The sequence below is a fragment of the Cyprinodon variegatus genome, unplaced genomic scaffold (genome assembly GCF_000732505.1).
Source record: "Cyprinodon variegatus isolate N-32 unplaced genomic scaffold, C_variegatus-1.0 Scaffold324, whole genome shotgun sequence".
Taxonomy (NCBI): Eukaryota; Metazoa; Chordata; class Actinopteri; order Cyprinodontiformes; family Cyprinodontidae; genus Cyprinodon; species Cyprinodon variegatus.
Genome location: NW_015150777.1, coordinates 361,302 through 381,613, shown reverse-complemented (window position 1 = coordinate 381,613; position 20,312 = coordinate 361,302). Strand labels below are relative to the sequence as shown.

Sequence of the window (20,312 nt, the reverse complement as noted above, 5' to 3'; positions counted from 1 at the left end):
GTGGAAATTTCTTATATTCAGGCAAAAAGAAAACAAAAGTTTTTTCAGCAGAATAGAATAGAATAGAAGGGAGGAATTCAATTTTTGACATGGATCAGGGCTGCATTTTATGATATTGACCTCGTTTGAATTTGATAAGATTCAGCACCATTTTAAATCTCAGATCCCATGCCCATTTTTTTTTATTACATAAACTGGTAGTCGAAGATGGACTGTTTAAATCTGGAAATAGTTTTAAATACATAATCAAAAGACCACATATCACAAAATTTTATATTGATTTTAAAAAAGGAACTATTTTAGATAAGAAAAAAAAGTGTAAAAATCTCTTTATCAACAGTAGAGTTGGAAACACTGCTTTAAGTCTGATGATTCATGACTCCCAGTAAAGGCTTTAAAACTGACCATTTGTAATGATGAAAGCATTTACTTGACTCAAGGTTAAAATGCTTACTTAAATATCCCTTGTCAATAAACCTTTTTATCTCCACTTGTAAGATTTTTATGAATAAACCTGTTTCTGTGTTTTAGAAACCCAGTTGGTGGACCATGTGCTGGAGATCCAAGACAGTACAAGATCTGCAATACCAAGGTCCTGTCCGCTGAAATGTTTTCTTTCTAAATGAAAAACTATTCTTCAGTATTAAAGGTTTAGAACAATGGCCATGTTTGCTTTACAAATTAGTCTGTTAGGTGTGTTCAGGCAGTGCTTGAATAAAAGTTGAGGTATTTTAAGGTGTGATCTGAGGTTTCCACTGCACCGCTGTGTATTGAACGCAGAGATTTCACACAATTAAACTGTCAGTCTACTTTTTTGTCTGAGATCATTGACTGTGTGTGGGTGTTTTTAGACTGCCATTTCATGTGTCCTTTATTGATTGAAGAAAAAACTAAAAGATGAGTTGGTGCATGTCCAGGCGGCTCTCAATGAGTGAGTTATACCTTCAATATTTTAGCAGAAAAACACATAAGGATTTAGCAGATTTTTCAGACCAAAGTCAAAAATCAAAGTTTGAAATATTTGATACTTCAACCAAGATCAGGCTTTTATATCTTAAAAAGCAGTTAAGATTAAAGTTGGACAGACAAATGCATGAAGGGGAGGGTAATCAATGAATTGATTATGGTGGTTTCTATTTGAAAAGGGTTATATTTTCTATTTAAAGTATTACTCACCTCGAAATCTTCTTTATTTATTAACTAAACCACCTAAATAGTCCTGTACTACTATTTTAAACTTGTCCCCTTAGAGTTAGTTGGTTCAAAAAGTACAAATACTAGCCGGAACCTTATCGTAACAACCATAATGGGCTCATTGTGAAAGCAGATCCACTGGACTATCATCTAGCTCCAGCACATCAATTCTAATGAGGGGGGTCTCCTTGCAATATTTTCACAGTGCATCTTTGCTTTTGCAGGACTGTCCCCCTGGATCGGAGGATTTTAGAGAGATGCAGTGTGCTGCCTTCAATGATAGACCATTGGTGTCAGGAACCTCCTTCAAATGGACCACATTTCATGGAGGTTAGCTGGAAATGTGGCATCCTAAAGGGACATCTTGGTTTGCATGAGCACAAGTTGGAACATGATTTGAACCTAAAATAACAGAACTTTCATGGCCTAACAGAAGTGTCCTTACTATCTACATTCAGAAGTTCCCAGGCTGCACTTCACTAACAATCAGAATTAATTTCTACATTGATAAATGTCCAGTTCCAGACACTAATTATTTGTACATATGTGATGGCTTTAATTCCCAAGCATTTAATTGCACATGTTAAAAACTTGATATACAGGAGCAATATAAAATTTAGTACAACCAACCCTGTCCTTTTTCTATCAACAATGCTAGAAAGCCTTGAAAGCTTACAGATGTGTGCTGCTGAAGGTGTTATTGTGATTTTATTTTCTGCTTTTATTCTGCCTCCATCCTGTTTCCTGTCATCAGCTTTCTTTTTTCATAAAAACTAATGATTTACTGACTGTGGATTTTCCCTGTTAGGTTCCAGCCCCTGTGAACTCAGCTGCCTGGCTGTGGGACACAATTTCTACTACAACTTTGGTCACGTGCTTGACGGTACGACCTGCAACAAGGAGTCTGGAGCAGTGTGTGTCAACGGACGCTGTCTGGTAAATGAAAACACTCTGGTTACCAAGAGTCTAGGCATCTCATTGATGTTTAGGAAGTACACATTTAGAGTTTAGAATGCTTTTCATATGATTAGGAAATATCCCCCTTTGTAAGTTAAAACAAACATTAACATGTTTGCCTGGTAGTCCAATAATAGAATGAATAACAAGGGTGTAAACTGTGTTTTACTGGTTTAGCCATTAGTTTGTTCTTTTGACTCTCATTAGAAGCTTCTGTACCACACAGTCACAGGATTAAAAATAAAAGAACTTCAGTTTCAAAGAAACTTCAGCTCCGTACAGGATAATACTTATGATAGGATAATCCCAAAAAATCTTTAATAACTTAGACTTTAGGAAAACCAATATGAAACAGTGATATAAAGTGAAGAAAATGAGATTAAAAATGAATTGCTGACTTGCGCTGTCATGGAGATGCATAAACACTAAGCTGCTCTGAATAGTTTGGGCTGAATTGTTCCAGATCACACCCTAGATGTGTTTTCATTTAATTTATCCAGCACATAAAGCCCTGAAAGTTCCTCCCATTGGGCAGGAAAAGTACTGTAGACAGTTGTTACACTCAGTCAGTATAGACCATTATGCAGTAGGCTATTAGGGTTCTCACTTTTATAATAGGATGAACTGGCAATATTTTTTTTATCAGATTAACTTTAGGACATTGTATACATGTATTGTATTAAGAATTTATCAATATTTTAGTCTATTTTATTATTTTAATCCTACTTTTCTGCTCATAAAAGCTCTGTTAAAGTCAGTAATGGCTTACCATTTCAATATTCATATGACTGAGTTGGATCCTAAAGATGTAGTTAAAACAATAAGAGTTATTGGTAACTGGTGAATCTAAAATTTAAGCAAAAACCTTCCACTCTTTTAACATGTTTTTGTAGCCTTTTATTTGATTATTTCATTTAATGAACAACAACAACCTAAACAATACTTTTTTTACACACAAAGGTTTATATGTGATGATGATCTCTACAAGGAAAGAATTGACAAGAAACATTGTTCACCCAGATTCACCAATATTAAAAGGGGAATTGAAGAACCCTGTTCTAGAGAATAAACATATATATGCAGAGAACAGAACAAAATAATAACTCAAAAAAGTAAACACAATGGAATGAGCCTATATGCTTCAACATTTTTGTAAAAAATAAAGAAATAGAAAGTAAATGAATATGAATCGAATCCATCCATCCATCCATTTGGCCAGCAGCCAGCTGGACAGGTCACCACTTCATGACAGGGAAATCGCAAGACCCTTTAAACAATAATAAAAAGCTCTAAATTAATGAAAATGCAAACAAAACAGAAACCTAAGCACTGACTCTCCACACAACAAGTGCTGCTTGTTTCCAGCACTGTTTGATCAGAGAACCTTTTGCTTTCACCATAAAACTGTTTGTTTTCAAATAAATTGTATTTAATTCTGTTTTATTGTTTGCTTTAGATATTGTGTTAATATCTATTGATTACATATTTTCTAACTCAAGTTGTTTGCTTTAGAAAGAGCCCTTAACTTGACTGGTCAACATAACTAGTCACGTTGGGTTGTTTGGCCCTTTTATAAACATTTAATGCCTATGTTTGATCTGGAAAGGCTCCAACTATGAGTCACTTTAAAATGTCTCCTATTCCTAATTAGAAGGCTATTTGTAATAAATTTTAGGTGCAGGTTAAGTTTGGGAAATGTTTGTCTTCACTATTGAGCTGCACTAAGATGAGGTATAACTGATGTTGACCACTCTGACGAGAGCTCTCAGGAAAAGCGAGTCCCACGCTGAGCGTAAGGGCCAGAGTGCACTCATCAGTGTGGACTGCAGCCTTCAGGGAACATTAGCTCAGCTGAGCACAGAGTCCACAGTCCACTCCCAGCAGGTCACCCTCACACAGATGGGGAAGATGGGCAATGAACATGCTTCTGCGGTACAGTATGTACTACTGTAATGCCAGCAGAGGGGACACACAGAGGAACTCTGGGATTATTGTGCATCTGTGTTTACATATGTCAGTGTGTTTGTGTTTTTGTACATGGTTTGTATGGCATTTGGTGTAAATAAGGGGATTTATGGGCCATGGTGTCAGACTGGGAGAGGTCAGAGCAGCAAAGAGCCTGAAACAGGAAGCAGATGCAGCCTCCAGCTGGTGTTTAGGAATACAGGTCAAAAATGAGATCAGCCTGAGAAACACATGGCTGCTTTGGATAGACTGTGACGTTAAAACAAACTTCTCAGATGTGCCCTAAAATCTACTAGCACAAATTTGCAACTATGAACTTCGTCATGTGGGTTTATCACTGAAATTTCCAGATGAAATTCTTTGATTGTAATATGACAAAATACTAAAAATTCAATACTTTTGCAAGGTGCTCTAAATTTCACAATAGGTGTGAAAGTGATTCTGGAAAGGATTCTTAGGTGTACCTAAAACCAGCTGTTTACAGGGTAAACTGGACAAATTTAAGAACATTAGTAGTAAAGCATTTTCCATACAAGTAAAATGTTGAAACTCCTAGCATCCCAGATGATTCCTGTGTGACCCTTCTTACACACGTAAAGCAGTGTGTTCTGTCCAGCAGCGAGATACTCAACATGCTGTAAACCATCCAGCTTTTCCTTTATTGTCTTTAGCTTTGAAATTTGAATTGTTCGGAGGAAAAGAAAACTATCCAACTTCTTTCCCCTTATGAGGCAAAGAGGTCTCCTCCTGTAACTAAAAGTAGGAGATGAGGAAATAAGATATCAAAGAAACAAACGACTCCAGCATCAAGGGAGGACCCTTGGGAGGGTCAAAGCTGAGTGGATAACATATATGACAGAATTACCCAATTTCATTTCTAGAAGAAAGGTTGTCTTGTACTGTCTTTTGTGTTGTGCAGAAGCCTGGCTGCGACTCAATCCTGGGTTCAAAGCAGCAGGAGGATGCCTGCATGGTGTGTGGAGGACACAACACCACCTGCCTACACCACAAGAGTGTGTACCAGAGCAGCAGGCTGGAGGCAGGTAGGACACTCACTCACTCACTCACTCACTCACTCACTCACTCACTCACTCACTCACTCACTCACTCACTCACTCACTCACTCACTCACAACCACATTCATACCACACACCATCATGAAATGTTGTCTCTAAAGAACCCACTGACGCTGTTTTCAGAAAAAGTCAGAGTACATAATTATTGCTCCTTGTTTTCTTTTCACACCCAACAGATATTCTTTCAAGCTTATTTAGCATTGTGTTATTACCTGACTGAGTGAATATTAACCATGGAAACAGTTTTGCAACACAAAGGTGATTGGCTACATTCCCAGAACTACTTTGGATATAAAATGACTGTGGGTGAGATTTCAGGAAGGGAGGAGTAGGAACTCAAAGATCTTCCAGCTATTCTGGCTATGTGCCACATAGATATTTTTAACTTTATTAGCACCTAAAGGCTCAAGGATAATGCGTAGTCTTGATGGCATGTAGTGAGGAAATCTAAATGTATTTTTTTCAGTTTATAATCATATGCAGTAAACCTTGTTTAGTAGGAAATAATTACAGCTTATGGGAAGTACTGATGAATTATTGGCTGTAATATTTATAAGCTTAAGGCATTGGATTTTATAATTTCTTGTAAAGCAAGATATATCATTGTTAAAATGATGACATTGTCTGATAGAGATTATGATAATAATAGCGTTTAATGTTTTTAAGTATTTAACGAAATAGTAGAAGGGAGGGCTCTCCAAGAATTAGCTGCATACAATTGAGGTTCTTAATTATAAAGAGGATGAGTCATCTTTATAAAACTGACTGTGTGCACCATCTTCAAAAGGCATATACACATGATGTGTGAGAAGCTTCAGAAAGTCTGACTTTTATTCTGTAGCGTAGTATCTACAAAATTCTGACCCTACAGAAATGAGACAAGGAACCACTTTATAAATTTGTTAGTTGTGTAGCTGAATTCACATTCCTTTTCGCAAACAGAGACCATGCCTCAAGGATATGAGTTCAAAGGTTTATTGAAGTAAGGAGTTAAAGGATGGTAGAACTTGAAGTAAGGATGAGGTTATCTGAGGAGACAAGTCAAAAGGCTTGGGAGGAAGAGACTGCATGAAGTGGTTCCCTATAGCGCTGCCTTTATCTCTGTGATAGGAGCCACATTAGGGAGGGAGAGTGAAAAAAGCATATTTCACACTTTATCCCAGACAGGGTACAGTTTCAAATATATATATATATATATATATATATATATAAAAAAAAAAAACTCAGCACAAGAAAAGCACATATAACATGAGACAAATATTTCAGCAGAAGGAAAACCTTGGAGGCTGGAGCCACATGTGAGTCAATCTGGTATTTGAACATCAATTGTGTACCTTTTACAGCTGCTTCTTGTATCTCTGCTTCTGTCTCCTTGAACCCCAGTCGGCCTCTGCAGATGGCCGCTCACACTGAGCCTGGTTCTGCTGGAGGTTTCTTCCCGTTAAAAGGGAGTTTTCCTCTCCACTGTCGCTACAAGCATGCTTAGTGTGAGGGATTGCATCCGAGTCAATGAGTCGATGCAATCAACTGGTTTTCCTTAGATAGAAAACTTTGAATCAATTTGACTGTATGATCTGGTGAACTGTAAAGTGCCTTGAGATGACATGTGTTGTGAGTTTCTGGTAGCTGCAGAGTTTTGAATGTACTGAGGCCTCTGCAGACTCTTTCTAGGTATCCCAATGAGAAGTGTGTTGCAATAATCCAGTTTGGAGGAGACAAATGCAAGAACTACCTTTTCGGCATCTGGGAAGGAGAGAATAGGATGGAGTTTGGAAATGTTACGAAGGTGGTAGAAACAGGTCTTGTACAGGGGATTTAAATGGGCTTCAAAGTGAGTTGGGAGTCATTTTTGCACCAAGATTACTAACTGTTGATGAGAACAGGATGTTAGTATCAGAAAAGGTGATGCTGGTTATGGATAATGGTTTGGTTTGGTTTGATGAGGAGTTACAACCAGGATGGCTTCGGTTTTATTGAGTTGAAGATCCATACCTTAATCTCGTCCAGACAGGTGATGAGTTTTGATGATGACATTTACATAGAGTTATATGTCATCAGTGTAGCAGTGGACTGAAATATTGTGGTGGTTGATGATTTGGCCAAGGGGAGTAAGGTAAAGGATAAAGAGGATGGGGCCAAGGATTCACCCCTGGGGGACAACACACGTAATGTATGGGATGTATTCTGTCCAGTTTGTGAGATATGATCTCAACTAACTGAGAGCAGTGTCATTTAGTCCAGTAGTGAGGTGAAGCAGGTTTAAGAGACTGCCATGGTCGACAGTATCAAATGCAGCTGAAAAGTCAAGGAATATGTTGAGGGATGAAGAGCCAGCATCGGATGATTTTAGGAGGTAATTTGTGACTCTGACTAGGGCTGTCTATGTGCTGTGAGCAGAGCCGAAACCTGACTGGAATTTTTCAAAGAGGTTATTATGTTTGAGGTAGTCCTAAAGGTGAGTGGCAATTGCTTTCTCAAGTACTTTTGATATGAAAGGGAGATTTGAGATGGGCCTGTAGTTGGATTGGATTTCCGGATCAAGAGTGTTTTTTTTTAAATAATGGTCTGATAATGGCAGACAAGGGGAACATGGCCTGATTAAAGGGAGTTATTTATACGTATCAGCAGTGATTAGCGGACTTAGGGCAGTGATATGGGATTTTACCAGGGATGTTGGGAGAGGGTCCAGGGGACAGGTGGAGGATTTCATCTTCTTGATGATGTTCTGCACCTCTTCTGATGAAACCTCAGGACAGTAGTTTAGGTGTGGCCCTGATTCCAAACATAACTTAACATATTAACTTAATTAAACAACTTCCCTGTAGCCCCTCAAGGACTAAATGTATTTATCTAAATATAATAAGATCATTTGTTTGTTTAAGTTAGTAGAAAATCTAATTCTTCACTGTTCTAAAAGGATTCAATTTATTTTATTACAGGTATGTTTGAAACTACCAATGGAGTTCTTAGGGTAGGACGATTCCCCAAAATGTTTTAAGCTACTATGGTCGTAAATGATTTGAAAAGAAGGAGTTTGATTCCTGAGTGTATTTTATATTTTAGGTCAAATTGTTAGTTGGGCAGAAAAAAATCCCCAAATAATATGTTTTTATTAAGTAATTAAAAAGCAATTGGCTGAAGCAAATTAAACCAAATCCCTATGTTTCCATTTGCCAGGGGGGCCTTTTGGATACAATGAAGTGACCATGATTCCAGCCGGAGCGACTCATATCCGCGTCACCGATAACAGCAGGAATTATCTAGGTAAGAAGGAACAGCATATCTATGTCCCCTTCAGATGCAATAATACTTATTATTACCTCCTTTCCCCAGAGACTAGGGAGGGGATCGACAGTGCCTCCTGGTTTCTTTACCCAGCATCTTCTTTCCAAGTAATTTAATCACTAAGGTTATCTATTCTCATCCTGTGATGAGGCAGAAATAAAACAGACCCCAGAATGGCACATACTGTGGTTTGGAAAGGGATGCTCATAATGACAGGATCTGGTGGCATTGGGAGAGCAGATTAAAGCACTTGTTTCTACCTTATGTCATGGAAACTGCCCCACTGAGCTGCCTTATATAGGCACACTATTAGTAATGCCTTTGAATCTTCACATATAGTGTGAAAAGTCCAAACGTAAGATGTATTTTGACTCAGTTTTTCCAATTGTTCAATAACACAAAGCTTTTCCACCACTATCATAAATTTTCAGCGCTGCAGAATGGCAGAGCCCAGTTTGTGATCAATGGAAACTGGAAGATCAGTGTTCCTGGTGAGTACAGCATAGCTGGGACCAAGCTGCTGTACCGGCGCTCTGCAGACACCTGGGAGAGCTTTGAGGTTCCAGGACCAACCCAAGAAGACCTCCATCTAATGGTAAGAGGAAGCAAACTTCCTTTAGCAGATCGTTAATCAGAAAGCCTTGTTGCTTCAGTAGAACTTTTTTCTTTCAAGGTACTTTGTGGATTTCCCAAGTTCCCAAGAACTAAACTCCCTTTCCCAAAATACTTAAATCAAACGAATGGCTCCTTACTGAATCTCTGCAGAGCTGAAACATTGTCGTTAAGAAAAGTCATATGTGTTTAAGAAGAGATACATCCAGGACTAGGGTAACCCTGTTCTTTAATTTCCAGAAAAGATACAGTTTATTCAGATAGAGCAATGCAAATTTTAAAAGAGAAACATGCTCATTTATAAATTCAACTGTCACAGGATCTTTGCTTCAATGTTTTAAATACGCTGTGAAAAAAAATACGTTGTTTTCATTCCAAAGCAAGTAATTACTATGGGATGGGTAATAAATATAAAATGCCTCAAAATGGCATGATGTCAGTTTCTGAATTTGAACTTTAGCATCCCAGTTTCTGTCTTAAGGTTTTCTTATCATTACAGATAAATCATCATTTGACTGATAAGACGGGTTGTTTTTAGCACTGGCATTTGAGGACTTCAATTGTTTTCACTTGAAGATTATCAGAAAAAGATATAGTACGTCAGGGACTTTTTTTGATCGTTTTTTTTTCTTCCATTCTTTATTTGGGTTCAATACCCATTCAAGTCACACAATTTTTATTTTATCTATATATATTATCAATGATACAGTATTTCAGAACTAGTGCCTGCTAAAAACAATTATAGAAAATGAAGAATAGTAATATTTTTTATTTTCTCTTAGTGGGTAAAAACAGATCTACCAGCAGCGAAATGAATGACAGGAATCATGCAGTTTGATACAAAGGTAAAACCAATATAAGTCAACATAAATAATACTGCATAGCTATTTGAATTCAACGTTAATTGGGATGATAAATGAACATATAATGTTCTAGCGATAGTTTTCAACGGCTGGAGTAATGGATATACAGTAGCACCAACTTGTTGCTGAACCACAACAAAGAGCTGATTTTATCAGTGGGATAAAAGCAGGGCTTAAGGGCATTAAGAAGAATCTACTAGAGTGTGGAGAGCAGCATGTTTAAACTCTGAAGTTAGCATAAAGTTTAGTCTGCTTAATTCAGAAGAGAACAATGAAAATGCTGAGCTTTAACTTTAATAAGAAGAGAAATTAGCTCTGGAATAACATGAGCTCATCCTTTCCCATCTTCCTGCTTGTTTTTTTGCATGTTACCAGTTGAGCAGTGAATGATTGACTTTATAAATCTACATCCACTATAAATGTTCTCATTTCTGATTTTTTCAAACACTCTTTATTTTTTATCATAGCCTTAAATAGCCAACTGCTGTAAGTGCATTTAGCTCAAAACAGTAAGGGGAATCTCACATTTCTTATATATATTATCAGCGAAAATAAAGAGTCAGATATAAAAGGCTTTAAAAAAATAATGTTCATAAAATAGCATTTATAAACTGTACTGCAGATATTAAAAGGTATGTTTGCAGAGGTAATTAGATAAATACTTACTTTGGAGAAGAAAAAAACAATCATGTACATTTATGTCATTACAGAAACTCAGACTACATCAAAGCTACGATCAGGTTTACTGAAATAGATATTTTCTAAAAGCTAGTGTTGAGTCCTATGTTTTTGGAGGTGCAGGTAGTGGAGCATAGGGTAAGTTTAAACAAAATAAAAGAGCAGCCATCAAGGAAATTTACATATTAACAGTTGAATCCAGCAAAGAGCAATGAAAACCAGTAGATACTGTATGAATACAGAGACATGGTTGGAGAATGGAAAGACAAACAAACAAGAGCAACCTCTTTTTCCCACCAGCTTTTTTTATTTTCATTACACTTTCACTAGTACAGAGCAATGAAATGAAGTCTCTGCATATAACCCATTCCCTTGGGGAGCAGTGGGTGGCCATTGTGCGGTGCCCGGGGGGCAGTGTGGGGTTTAGGGTCTTTGCTCAGGGACCCAGAGTGGCAGTCTGTGGGAGAACCTCAGGATTTAAAGATCTATGCCCTCACCGCTAGGCTGCCACTCCCCCTATCAACCAGAGTAGGTGGGGAGAAAGCATGGCACCAGGAAAGCAGGAAAGCTGATGGAGAAAGAGTAATTGGCATGAAACAACACCTCCATCCCTTTACATGTTTTAGGCCCATCTGGAGACCTAGATGTACTGTATAATTGCAAAAATGTACTTGATCATTTGTTTTAAAAGAAGCAAGTAGTTATTTACCTTGATGGTTAACTGAAAGGTTGCCTAATTTATTGACTGACATATTGACATGCCTTCTTGGTTTGTTTGATTTTTATTTTTTATTTTTTCGGCTGTTGCACATCTTTCTGTCCTATGTTCAGGTTTTGTCGACAGACAAAAACTCGGGAATCGAGTACGAGTACTGGCTTCCACCTGACCAGTATGCCCTCTACCATGGGAGGAGGAGCCCTGTGCGGCAGGCTCACCAAACAGCCAGCTACTTCCCCAGAATCCAACCAACCACATCAACCACAACCTCTACCACTACTACCAAGGCACCTCCAAACACCACCCGGAGACCCCACTGGTGTAGGTATTTTCTCACCGCTTCTTTCAGAGTTTTATATAAATTACAGCTGCAACATAGGATTATTTAACACATTAATCTGTTGATTCATTTTTCAATTAATGATAAGATAACAAAAGGCTCTTTAAAGACTTCATACAAAATTCAAAACAGGCGATGCTAAAACTGCACCTTAAAGGGTTCTTGAAAAAGCCCTTTTGCAGACAAATAGGGTTTATCATCTTAAATGCAAAATGTTTATATATTTCTTTTACTAATTCTGCATAACCACTGCTCTGGAGGTGGCTGTTTTCTTAGCTAATGGCATAGGTCTGTATGGTCTAATTAATAATTAATCAATTACTAAATTACTTAATTATTTCAATAACTGATTAACCCGATTCAACCTACGAGGTGTTTCAGCACTATTTTGAACTCTTTTGACTTTGAACCCGATTAGGCCTGGATACTCTTCAAGCCTTGAGAGCTTTTCAACAATATTTCTTTAGAAAAATTTTATAAATTTTAAAAGCTGTTTAGAAGTAAAATAAAGCAAATAGGAATATCTCAAGAAACGAGAAACTAAGACCAGTTCCTCTAAATGACCATGAGATGCCGTTTTACAATAAATTGAACTCTCTCAACATCTCAGAAAGTGATTACTGACGGTTTCTAATTAATTTATGTACAAAATTTAAAATATGTCTTCAGATGTGTTATACATGGCTACTCAGGTGTGTTTAATCTTAAGGAATACAATGTACAACAAAATATAGAAGGCATTTTGTGGACAATGTGTCTTTTTTGATGTGTTTTGTATTTATGTTACGGGAGTATTGTACAGAGAAGATGGCTGCCTACTAGGTAAGTTTTGGTATTAAAGGAAATTATGTTATAAATCAAGACTGCATCTGGAATAAAACTAGACAGGTGATAGTAAAACTGTGTTTGTACAACTTTTAACGATTTACATTATCTGTGTATGGGTGTATAGTTACATCAGTGGAGTTGTATGTCTACAACATCTATCCACAGGGCTTTTTACGGTTATTTGTACCCTTAAGATTTATTTATAATGATTTAATGAGATAACCCTGCATAAAATAGTTATAATGTAATTAAAGTTAAGAGATATAAAGTTTTCAAATATTTTTTTTTTACCAATCAAAATCAGAAAGGTTTAGCAATATGTTTTTGGTCTACATTTCAAGCTTTATTTGAACTGGCAAAAGCACATCAACATGAGCACACTATTCCCTAGGGTTAGCATGGGAGTGGAAGAATCATACTATGGGAAGGCATTTTTTCAACAAAAAATGTAAACCTGGTCAGTTCATGGGAAATAGAGTGAGCTAAATACAGAGCAACCCCAAAACAAAAACCATGTATAAGCTATAAATAAGTAGTGATGGAAGGGCAGGTTTAACGTACAACTAGAGCTACTATAGGATGGCTAAGAGCAAAACACATTCATGTGTCAAACTGGCCAGATTTAATTCAGTCCATTGCAATCCCTGGAAAATAAAAGCCCTAGATACCAATCCATCCATATCTACTGCTCTTAAGTAATTTGTAGTTATGTGTGAAAATGTTGCAAACATTCTCCAAAGGATTAAAAGCTGTATTTCGAACAAAATATGTTATGCAGGGTTGGATAAGCCACAGGTCCCAGGTGGGCAGCTATTTTTAAGAGGAAACCACTAATCCAAGATTAGATTGGTACAAATTATTGCAATTGAACAAGTTAGACAGCCTATTTGGGTACATTGAGTGAAAACATCTGTAGTGTGTGCGTGATCCCTCTTTACCCAACTGTGGATCTGCATGCTGACCTCCCTGATGCTGCAGCGGAGGAATGCAGCTGCTTAATCTACCTGATAAGTTTGGAATATAAATGTGCTGAATCCTTATTCTCCCCCTCAATGTCCCTCAATTAGCCACCTGGAAGTCTGAACTCAGTCCAAGGAATTGAGCCCATGGTGGGATTCCATCCAATGTTGCAGTGAAACTAAGTAGCCTCTTTGAAAATCCTTTCCAGCTGGTGGATCACAGGCAAACTGAACTGATCTCTAATTGTTGGCAGGTTTTCTGGCAACCATTGAAATCAGACCAGTAGGCAGCGAATGGGTTCAGGTTATAATTTATAATTTTGGATAAGGAGGTAGTGAGGTCACCTTAACCTGTAAATCTGAGATCTGTTCATGGTGTTTATAATCAGGATGCTCCCAGCATGGCAACACCACATTTTAATACTAATCTTTACATCTTAAAATCAATCAACAGTAATCGTTTTTGACTTTAAAGCTTTCCGAAATGCTCCCAGGTCTTCTAGAATAATATCTCTCTTTTGGTCTTTACTCCTTTACTGAAAAAAACATCTGCAGGGAAAATCTTTAAGGTTTATTAAAAAGGGTCAGGGCAAATATCCACAGGAGAATGCCCAGGCCGATAAGCTTTAAACATCAGACTTAAAGCAGGAAGGTCTAGTTTTTCAGCATGTGTTTTGAAACATGACATCTGGACACAGAACATCAGGAACCAGGTTACGAAAAAAAGGTTTGACTGTAGTCTTTTGACTGCAATAACTTAACCATTATTTCAGGAAAGTCAACATATTTTTGTCCATTGTTCTAAAATTATAAAATTGTATTTATTAGTGATTAGTTTGTTCTTTATTAACCATCTTAAACTAAAACTGGTTTTATAACTGTGCCGAATTTATTTTTAGAACACAAACCAGACACAGGACCTTAGCAATTAGCTTTCTTACAGCCTTGAACTCATGGTTTATATCTAACACAGTGGCTCATTGGATAAAGTATTACTATCTCGTGATTTTATTCTTATTTTATCCTTTAAGCACTTCATAATTTAATGCCTTTTATTGTGTTCATTTTGATATAGCAAAACAATTAAAAAAGGGAAACTGAGGGATGTTAAGGAGATAAAAAAATTTTGTTAGCCAGATTTATTTTATTCTTATTGTAGAAAATGCTGTTGTTGAAACTGAAAATTACAAACATTTTTCCAATCCACAATTTTGCCTATGTTTTGGTTCTCTGTTGCATCCAATTTCAATAAGATATATTAAAGTCTGGGATTGTAATGTGAGAAAGTCTAAAAAAGTTCAACACTGTTGTCATGGTCTTTAGTTTGCAAAATCTTAACAAATAAGTAAATAAAGGGAAATTATTTTATCATTAAAAGAAAAAAAAACTAAAATTAGTTATCAAACATAAAATTAAATCCTTAAACAACTTAAAAACACGAGCATGAGAGAGAAAGGAGAAGAAACAGGATCAAACATAATAAAAATCTGTCAGAGTAGAATGCAAATGTCTTAATGTTTGATCGTTGAGGTTGTTAGAAACAAAAAAACAGCTGAGATCTGAGAACAGAAAACAATAGGAGAAATAAACAAAGTTAAAGCCAGACCTGTCAAAAATCAGCATTAAATGATAAATTTTGCACTTTCAAACTCTGAAAACCTTCTAAAGACGAGAAGGTGATATCTAAGCCAGAGGCTAGATGCTAGAAGTAAGGTCCAAGAAAGTAGCGAAGACACAGCTAGCTTTTTCTCTAAACTTCCTTTACGGTTTTATTTAAAAAAAAAAAAAGTCTTTAGGTTTATATCAGAGCTGGTTAACCTTTTCCAGTTTAGGCTTGTGAAGCTGATTTTAATGCCTTTTAGCAGTGGCGCCAGTCTGCTTTTAGTCGCACAAAATGAAGGGAGATGGTTTTGATTAAGGCAGCTGCTCTGTGTGACTGAGTCCAGGAAATAATCCTTAAAGATTCTGTATCTTTTAGGACAAAAAAGTAATTTTTTTCTGTTTTTCTCTATTTACACTCATATGATGAGACAAAAAAGGATGTCATGCCTATAAATAGTTTTTCTCCAAGAAATTCTGAAATGTGTCCAAAACTACAATAGTTTTTCATTTATAAAATAAGAATCCAGGAGTTGTTTTGTCTCTGCCTGTCAATCAAAAACATTGTCTAACCCTAAATACACTTTAATCAAACTCAGCTACAACTAGATAAATAAATTCATATTTATATTTTCCTAATACCATGACTGTCGTCCCACTGTGTACCATTGAGTAGACTATTAACCTTCCATCTTTCCATCCAGGAAACATACGAAAAATGAAATGTACTTTATCAAGGACTCAAAAGCACTTTATAATACATTCAGTCACTCATGTACTGATGGTAGCAAGCTACATTGTAGCCATAGCTGTCCTTAGGCTGACAGAAGCAAGGTCGCCATACATCGCCTCCAACAGTCACTCTGAACACCAAGGGCAGGCAATGGGGGTGAAGAAGACAATGATGGAGACTGACAGAGCAGGGACTTGAACCGGCAACCAACTAGTTAAATGATGAATCCTAACCTCCTGAGCCCTGGTTCACCATCCCTGTTCGCCCTTAGACCGCATGACAGATTCCAATGTAATATTCTAGAGGGAGAAGCTGTGGCTTAGTGGAAATAATTGTAATTTTTTATCTTAAAATTGTGGTTTTGGTTCCTCCTGCCCAATTCTGATCCACCTCGGGCAAGCTGCTTAAGTTTCCTAGTAATCTCTCATAATCTATGATCCATTCACAAGTGTGATTGGGTGAATGTTGCTAGTGTTTTTTATTGTCCCTCAGTGCTAGAATATGTATAGTCTAGTGAAAAGGATTGAAAGGAGTGCTGTATAAATTCTGTCCATTTCTTGTTGAATAAAATACTACATGATGTATTGAAATTACTTTAAAAACTGCACTCCAGAGTCACATTTTACATATAACTTTTTGTTTTCTGTGTTCCAGTTCTGAATTATTTGAAGCCTTCCCATCAGCCTTTTCCCAATAACCACCAGCATCATCCTCGTCAGCCCATCACTCGTCTGGAGCGGGAGGAAAACCACAGAAACCTCCTTCCTCAGGCCCCACCTAGAAGTATGTACAGCATTTCTACTGTTCCTAATGATTTACAGGCCTGTGCACCTTTCAAGATGCAATGCTCTTTAAGATTATTGCATTTGTTGGAAAAGGATTGCAGAAGCTACTAGAATAGTGTTTAGATCCATCCTGAATTCAATTCAGTTCAAATTCAATTCAAAATACTTTATTAATCCCAAAGGGAAGTTAAATGTTGCAGTAAACCATAGGTGTTTTTTCCCATCAGTTTTCGGCGTTGATAGCTTTAGCCAGGAAGGATCTTCTGTATTGTTCTGTTTTGCACCGGATCTGGAGAAGCCTCTTACTGCAGAAACATCCTTGTTTGTTTAAAAAACGTCCTTAGATGATGCTCACTGTTTTTCATAATATTCTTCTCTTTATGAAGAATTCGTCTTTGTGAAATAATCTCCATAGGTTCTAGAGGAGTTCCTAGAACAGAGAAAGTGTTCTTTATTAGTTTGTTGGGTTTTTTAAGGTAATTTGCTCTAATATTGTTACCCCAGCAGATGGCGGAGGAAGAGATCACACTCTTTACAACAGACTAGAAGATATGTAGCATCTTGTTGCAAACACCAAAGGACCTAAGCTTCCTTAGAAAGTACAGTCTAGTTTGTTGTCCAGGTGGACACCAAGGTATTTATACTGCTCCACCACCTCCACTTCTTCTCCCATGGTGTTAACAGGAATTACCTGGTTCGTGTTTCTTCTGAAATCTACAGTCATTTCCCTTGTTTTGTTGACAATCAGGATCAGATGATTTTTTTAAATCGTCATACGACAAAGCGGTTCATCAGCTCCTTGTAATTAGTTTCTTGTCCATCTTGGATGCATCCAATGAGTGTACAGTCATCAGAGTATTTTTGCAGGTATCAGTACTCTGTCTGGTACTGAAAGTCAGAGATGTACTGAGTAAAAAGGAATGGTGAGAGTACTGTCCCCTGTTCAACTGTTGATGCCTCGACCCGAGTCTCCTGAATCTTCCCACAAATTATGTTGGGTTGGATTGAGTTAAATGCATTAGAGAAATCAAAGAACATGATTATCACAGTTCTGTCTGCCTTGTCTAAATGACAGTGGGTTTGTTGAAGCAGGTTTATGATGGTATCTTCAACTCCACCTCTACAGCAATAAGCAAACTGCAGGTGGCTGACACAGTTCATCCCAGTCTTTAGCCTCAAAAATATCCTACAGCTTCCTGTTACCATCTTCTTACAGTTCTTTTTAATGCTGGTCGTCTCTTGTAAAGTGACTTATGCTCTGAGCAGAGAAAAACAAGATTGTGATTCAATTCATTTCAAAAATACTTCACCCCTTAGGAAAATTTAATTATCCGATTTCTCAAGAGGAGGTCTTAATTCAGGGATGTAGGAGTTTGTTTTCTCTTGTGCAGCAGCTGACAAACTGTTGGAACAATGGCAGTGTATCAGAGAGTGAGGTGTGAATAAAATCAACAGTTATTGCCCCAAATGCATTTGGCTCTTATGTCTAAAGCTTAACAACAATGAAACTGATTACCTCTCATGCAGTGTCAGCAACGACAGAAGGTTGAATATAAATGTTTAGTAATAGAACATTGGTGAACTCTTGGGCAAATAATATGGCGGAAAATCAACTGTCAACAGCACAATATCTCAGCTGCAGCGAGGAATCTTCCCAGTACCGTGGGCTGGATGATACCATCTGTTGTTCACATGCACTGCCAAACCAGCTACTTTGAATATACCAGTCTTTTTGAAATCTTTTTCAGAATAATGGTCAGAAATCTGTCAGAGAAACACTGCAGTCTGAGATATGATCCTACAGCCACATTTCAGTAAAACGCATAATGCTGCATTACCTATATTCTGACTGGTCCTAGCTAGGGCATGGTGTTCTTCTAACTTGTTTCTAAAGATCATAGATTGCCCATAATGATTGATGTAATATATGGCTAAGTTTTTTGTTCCTCTCTCATTTGCTTTATCCTGCATGCATCCTTGGTGCCTCCTTTTCAACTCAGATGGTACTTGCGGAAGTAGCTAATGTATTATTTCAGCTTTAGAGATTTAATTAACTGCCCCCGGATGTAAAAAAAAATCTACTTGCTATGGATGTTGCAGTTACTTATCATAACAAGTAGCCATTAGTTGTTCCTTCCATTTGCACAAAAAGTATGCAGAGCTACTCCAACATGAAGCCACCTTAAGCAGCACAATTGAGAACTGATGTCACATCTGGAATGGATGCCATATTAGAAAAGTTTGAATGGAATAGATCCATAGCTTCTTTTTGTTGAAACTTTTGTCTAACAATGTTAGGCACTAGACAAGGTCTAGAGAATAGCTTTGATGGTATTTTCCCATTAACATAATAATGTTGAAATTCTTGTTTGATTCCTTAGAGCATTGTGGAAAATGTCGGAGAGTGAAAGGAAGAGGGGAACGCCAGAGACAGTACTGCCAAAAGGACTTTGGTAAGGACTTGTCAAGGTAGAGTTTGGTTTAATTTTAGTAGGATTTTGTGGAGCAGACACTATCCTACAAGAAGTAAACTGCCATAAGAGTGAAATCAGTGACAGTTTTTCTCAGTTGCATTCGTACATTTTTTTAAAATCCAGTTGTTGGGTAACAAAACACTTTCCTGATTAGACATACTTTTGGTTCTCTGATGTGGGATTTAATCTAAATAGCTGAATGTGACTTTGCCTTTACAAGTTACTCCATGACTTCTAAATCTACTGGTCCAGAGGGGTCAGCTATCAGATTCCAAAACACAAAGGCAGACAGTTTAATTTTGCGTCAGTGCAGCCTTACTAGTTGCCCACAGGGGGCTAAACTGAGCTGTTTCTGGCTAGAAGTTACACAGCCTTGTTTTAAATGGTTTCACCAGCATTCAGAAATGAATTACGTAATGTCTGGTTTATATTGAAAGATGTTTTAATTCTCAGGTAATTTTCCAACCTAAGAGACTCTGTACATGATGATGAAAAATAGTGGATAGTGACCCAATTCATCACCAAAATGTCATCCTTTGTTGCCAGTCTTGATATGCATATTTCCTAAGAAATTCAACAAAATCCATCCATAACATTTTTTTAGTTACTTTAACAACAGGCAGAGAGTCAAACCAATGCAGATGAAAACCTAACCCCCCGAGAAATAAACAATATTTTTTGTCGACTAATTGTAACAGAGAAGAATCTTAATGAAAAAAAAACTATTGGCTAAACAAGTGGAGATCGAGCAATCTAGAGCTCAACATTTTATACTGCCGAGTTGTTGAGTTTCTTTTTCTCAGGAAACTATTTTATTGGCTACGTCTAACATTTAATAGGTTTCATCCTTGCACTCAGGGACCCCAAGGACATTTCCAAGACGGTCCAACTTGTCGGATTTTCCCAATTTGTGATTTGATTGGTTGGGACGTCCCTCCAAGCAGACAAGATCACCGTTAACACATCAGGATTATCTAATTAAATTATCTTAAGGGCCATCAGGGAAGGATCAAGGGAAAAAATCGGCATTATCATCTGGCCTGGTAAACCAGGCTTAAGTCTTGAAATGCCAAGTGGTTGAAGAATTATTCTTATTTCTATACATTGCTGTTATGCTTTTTTTTTTCTTTTTTTTTTTCAAAAAACTGTACCACACAGTTGCCGAATTATTTAGACAATGTCAGTTTCCATAACTACAGCATTGTCAGTCAAAGGTTTTTTAAACAGGAAGCTGATAGTTCCTCCC

The 20,312-nt window shown here is 37.2% G+C and overlaps 1 protein-coding gene across 1 annotated transcript in view; it reads left to right on the top strand.

The window, feature by feature from the left end:
- The window catches only part of adamtsl5 (ADAMTS like 5), a 45,314-nt gene that overhangs the window by 22,262 nt on the left and 2,740 nt on the right, over positions 1-20,312 (top strand). The window contains exons 4-12 of the mRNA XM_015384837.1: positions 532-592; positions 1,419-1,524; positions 2,003-2,130; positions 5,036-5,159; positions 8,370-8,456; positions 8,909-9,072; positions 11,462-11,669; positions 16,462-16,590; positions 18,974-19,045. Of these exons, the coding sequence (XP_015240323.1) occupies positions 532-592; positions 1,419-1,524; positions 2,003-2,130; positions 5,036-5,159; positions 8,370-8,456; positions 8,909-9,072; positions 11,462-11,669; positions 16,462-16,590; positions 18,974-19,045 (1,079 nt within the window). The remainder of the gene's footprint in view (positions 1-531; positions 593-1,418; positions 1,525-2,002; positions 2,131-5,035; positions 5,160-8,369; positions 8,457-8,908; positions 9,073-11,461; positions 11,670-16,461; positions 16,591-18,973; positions 19,046-20,312) is intronic.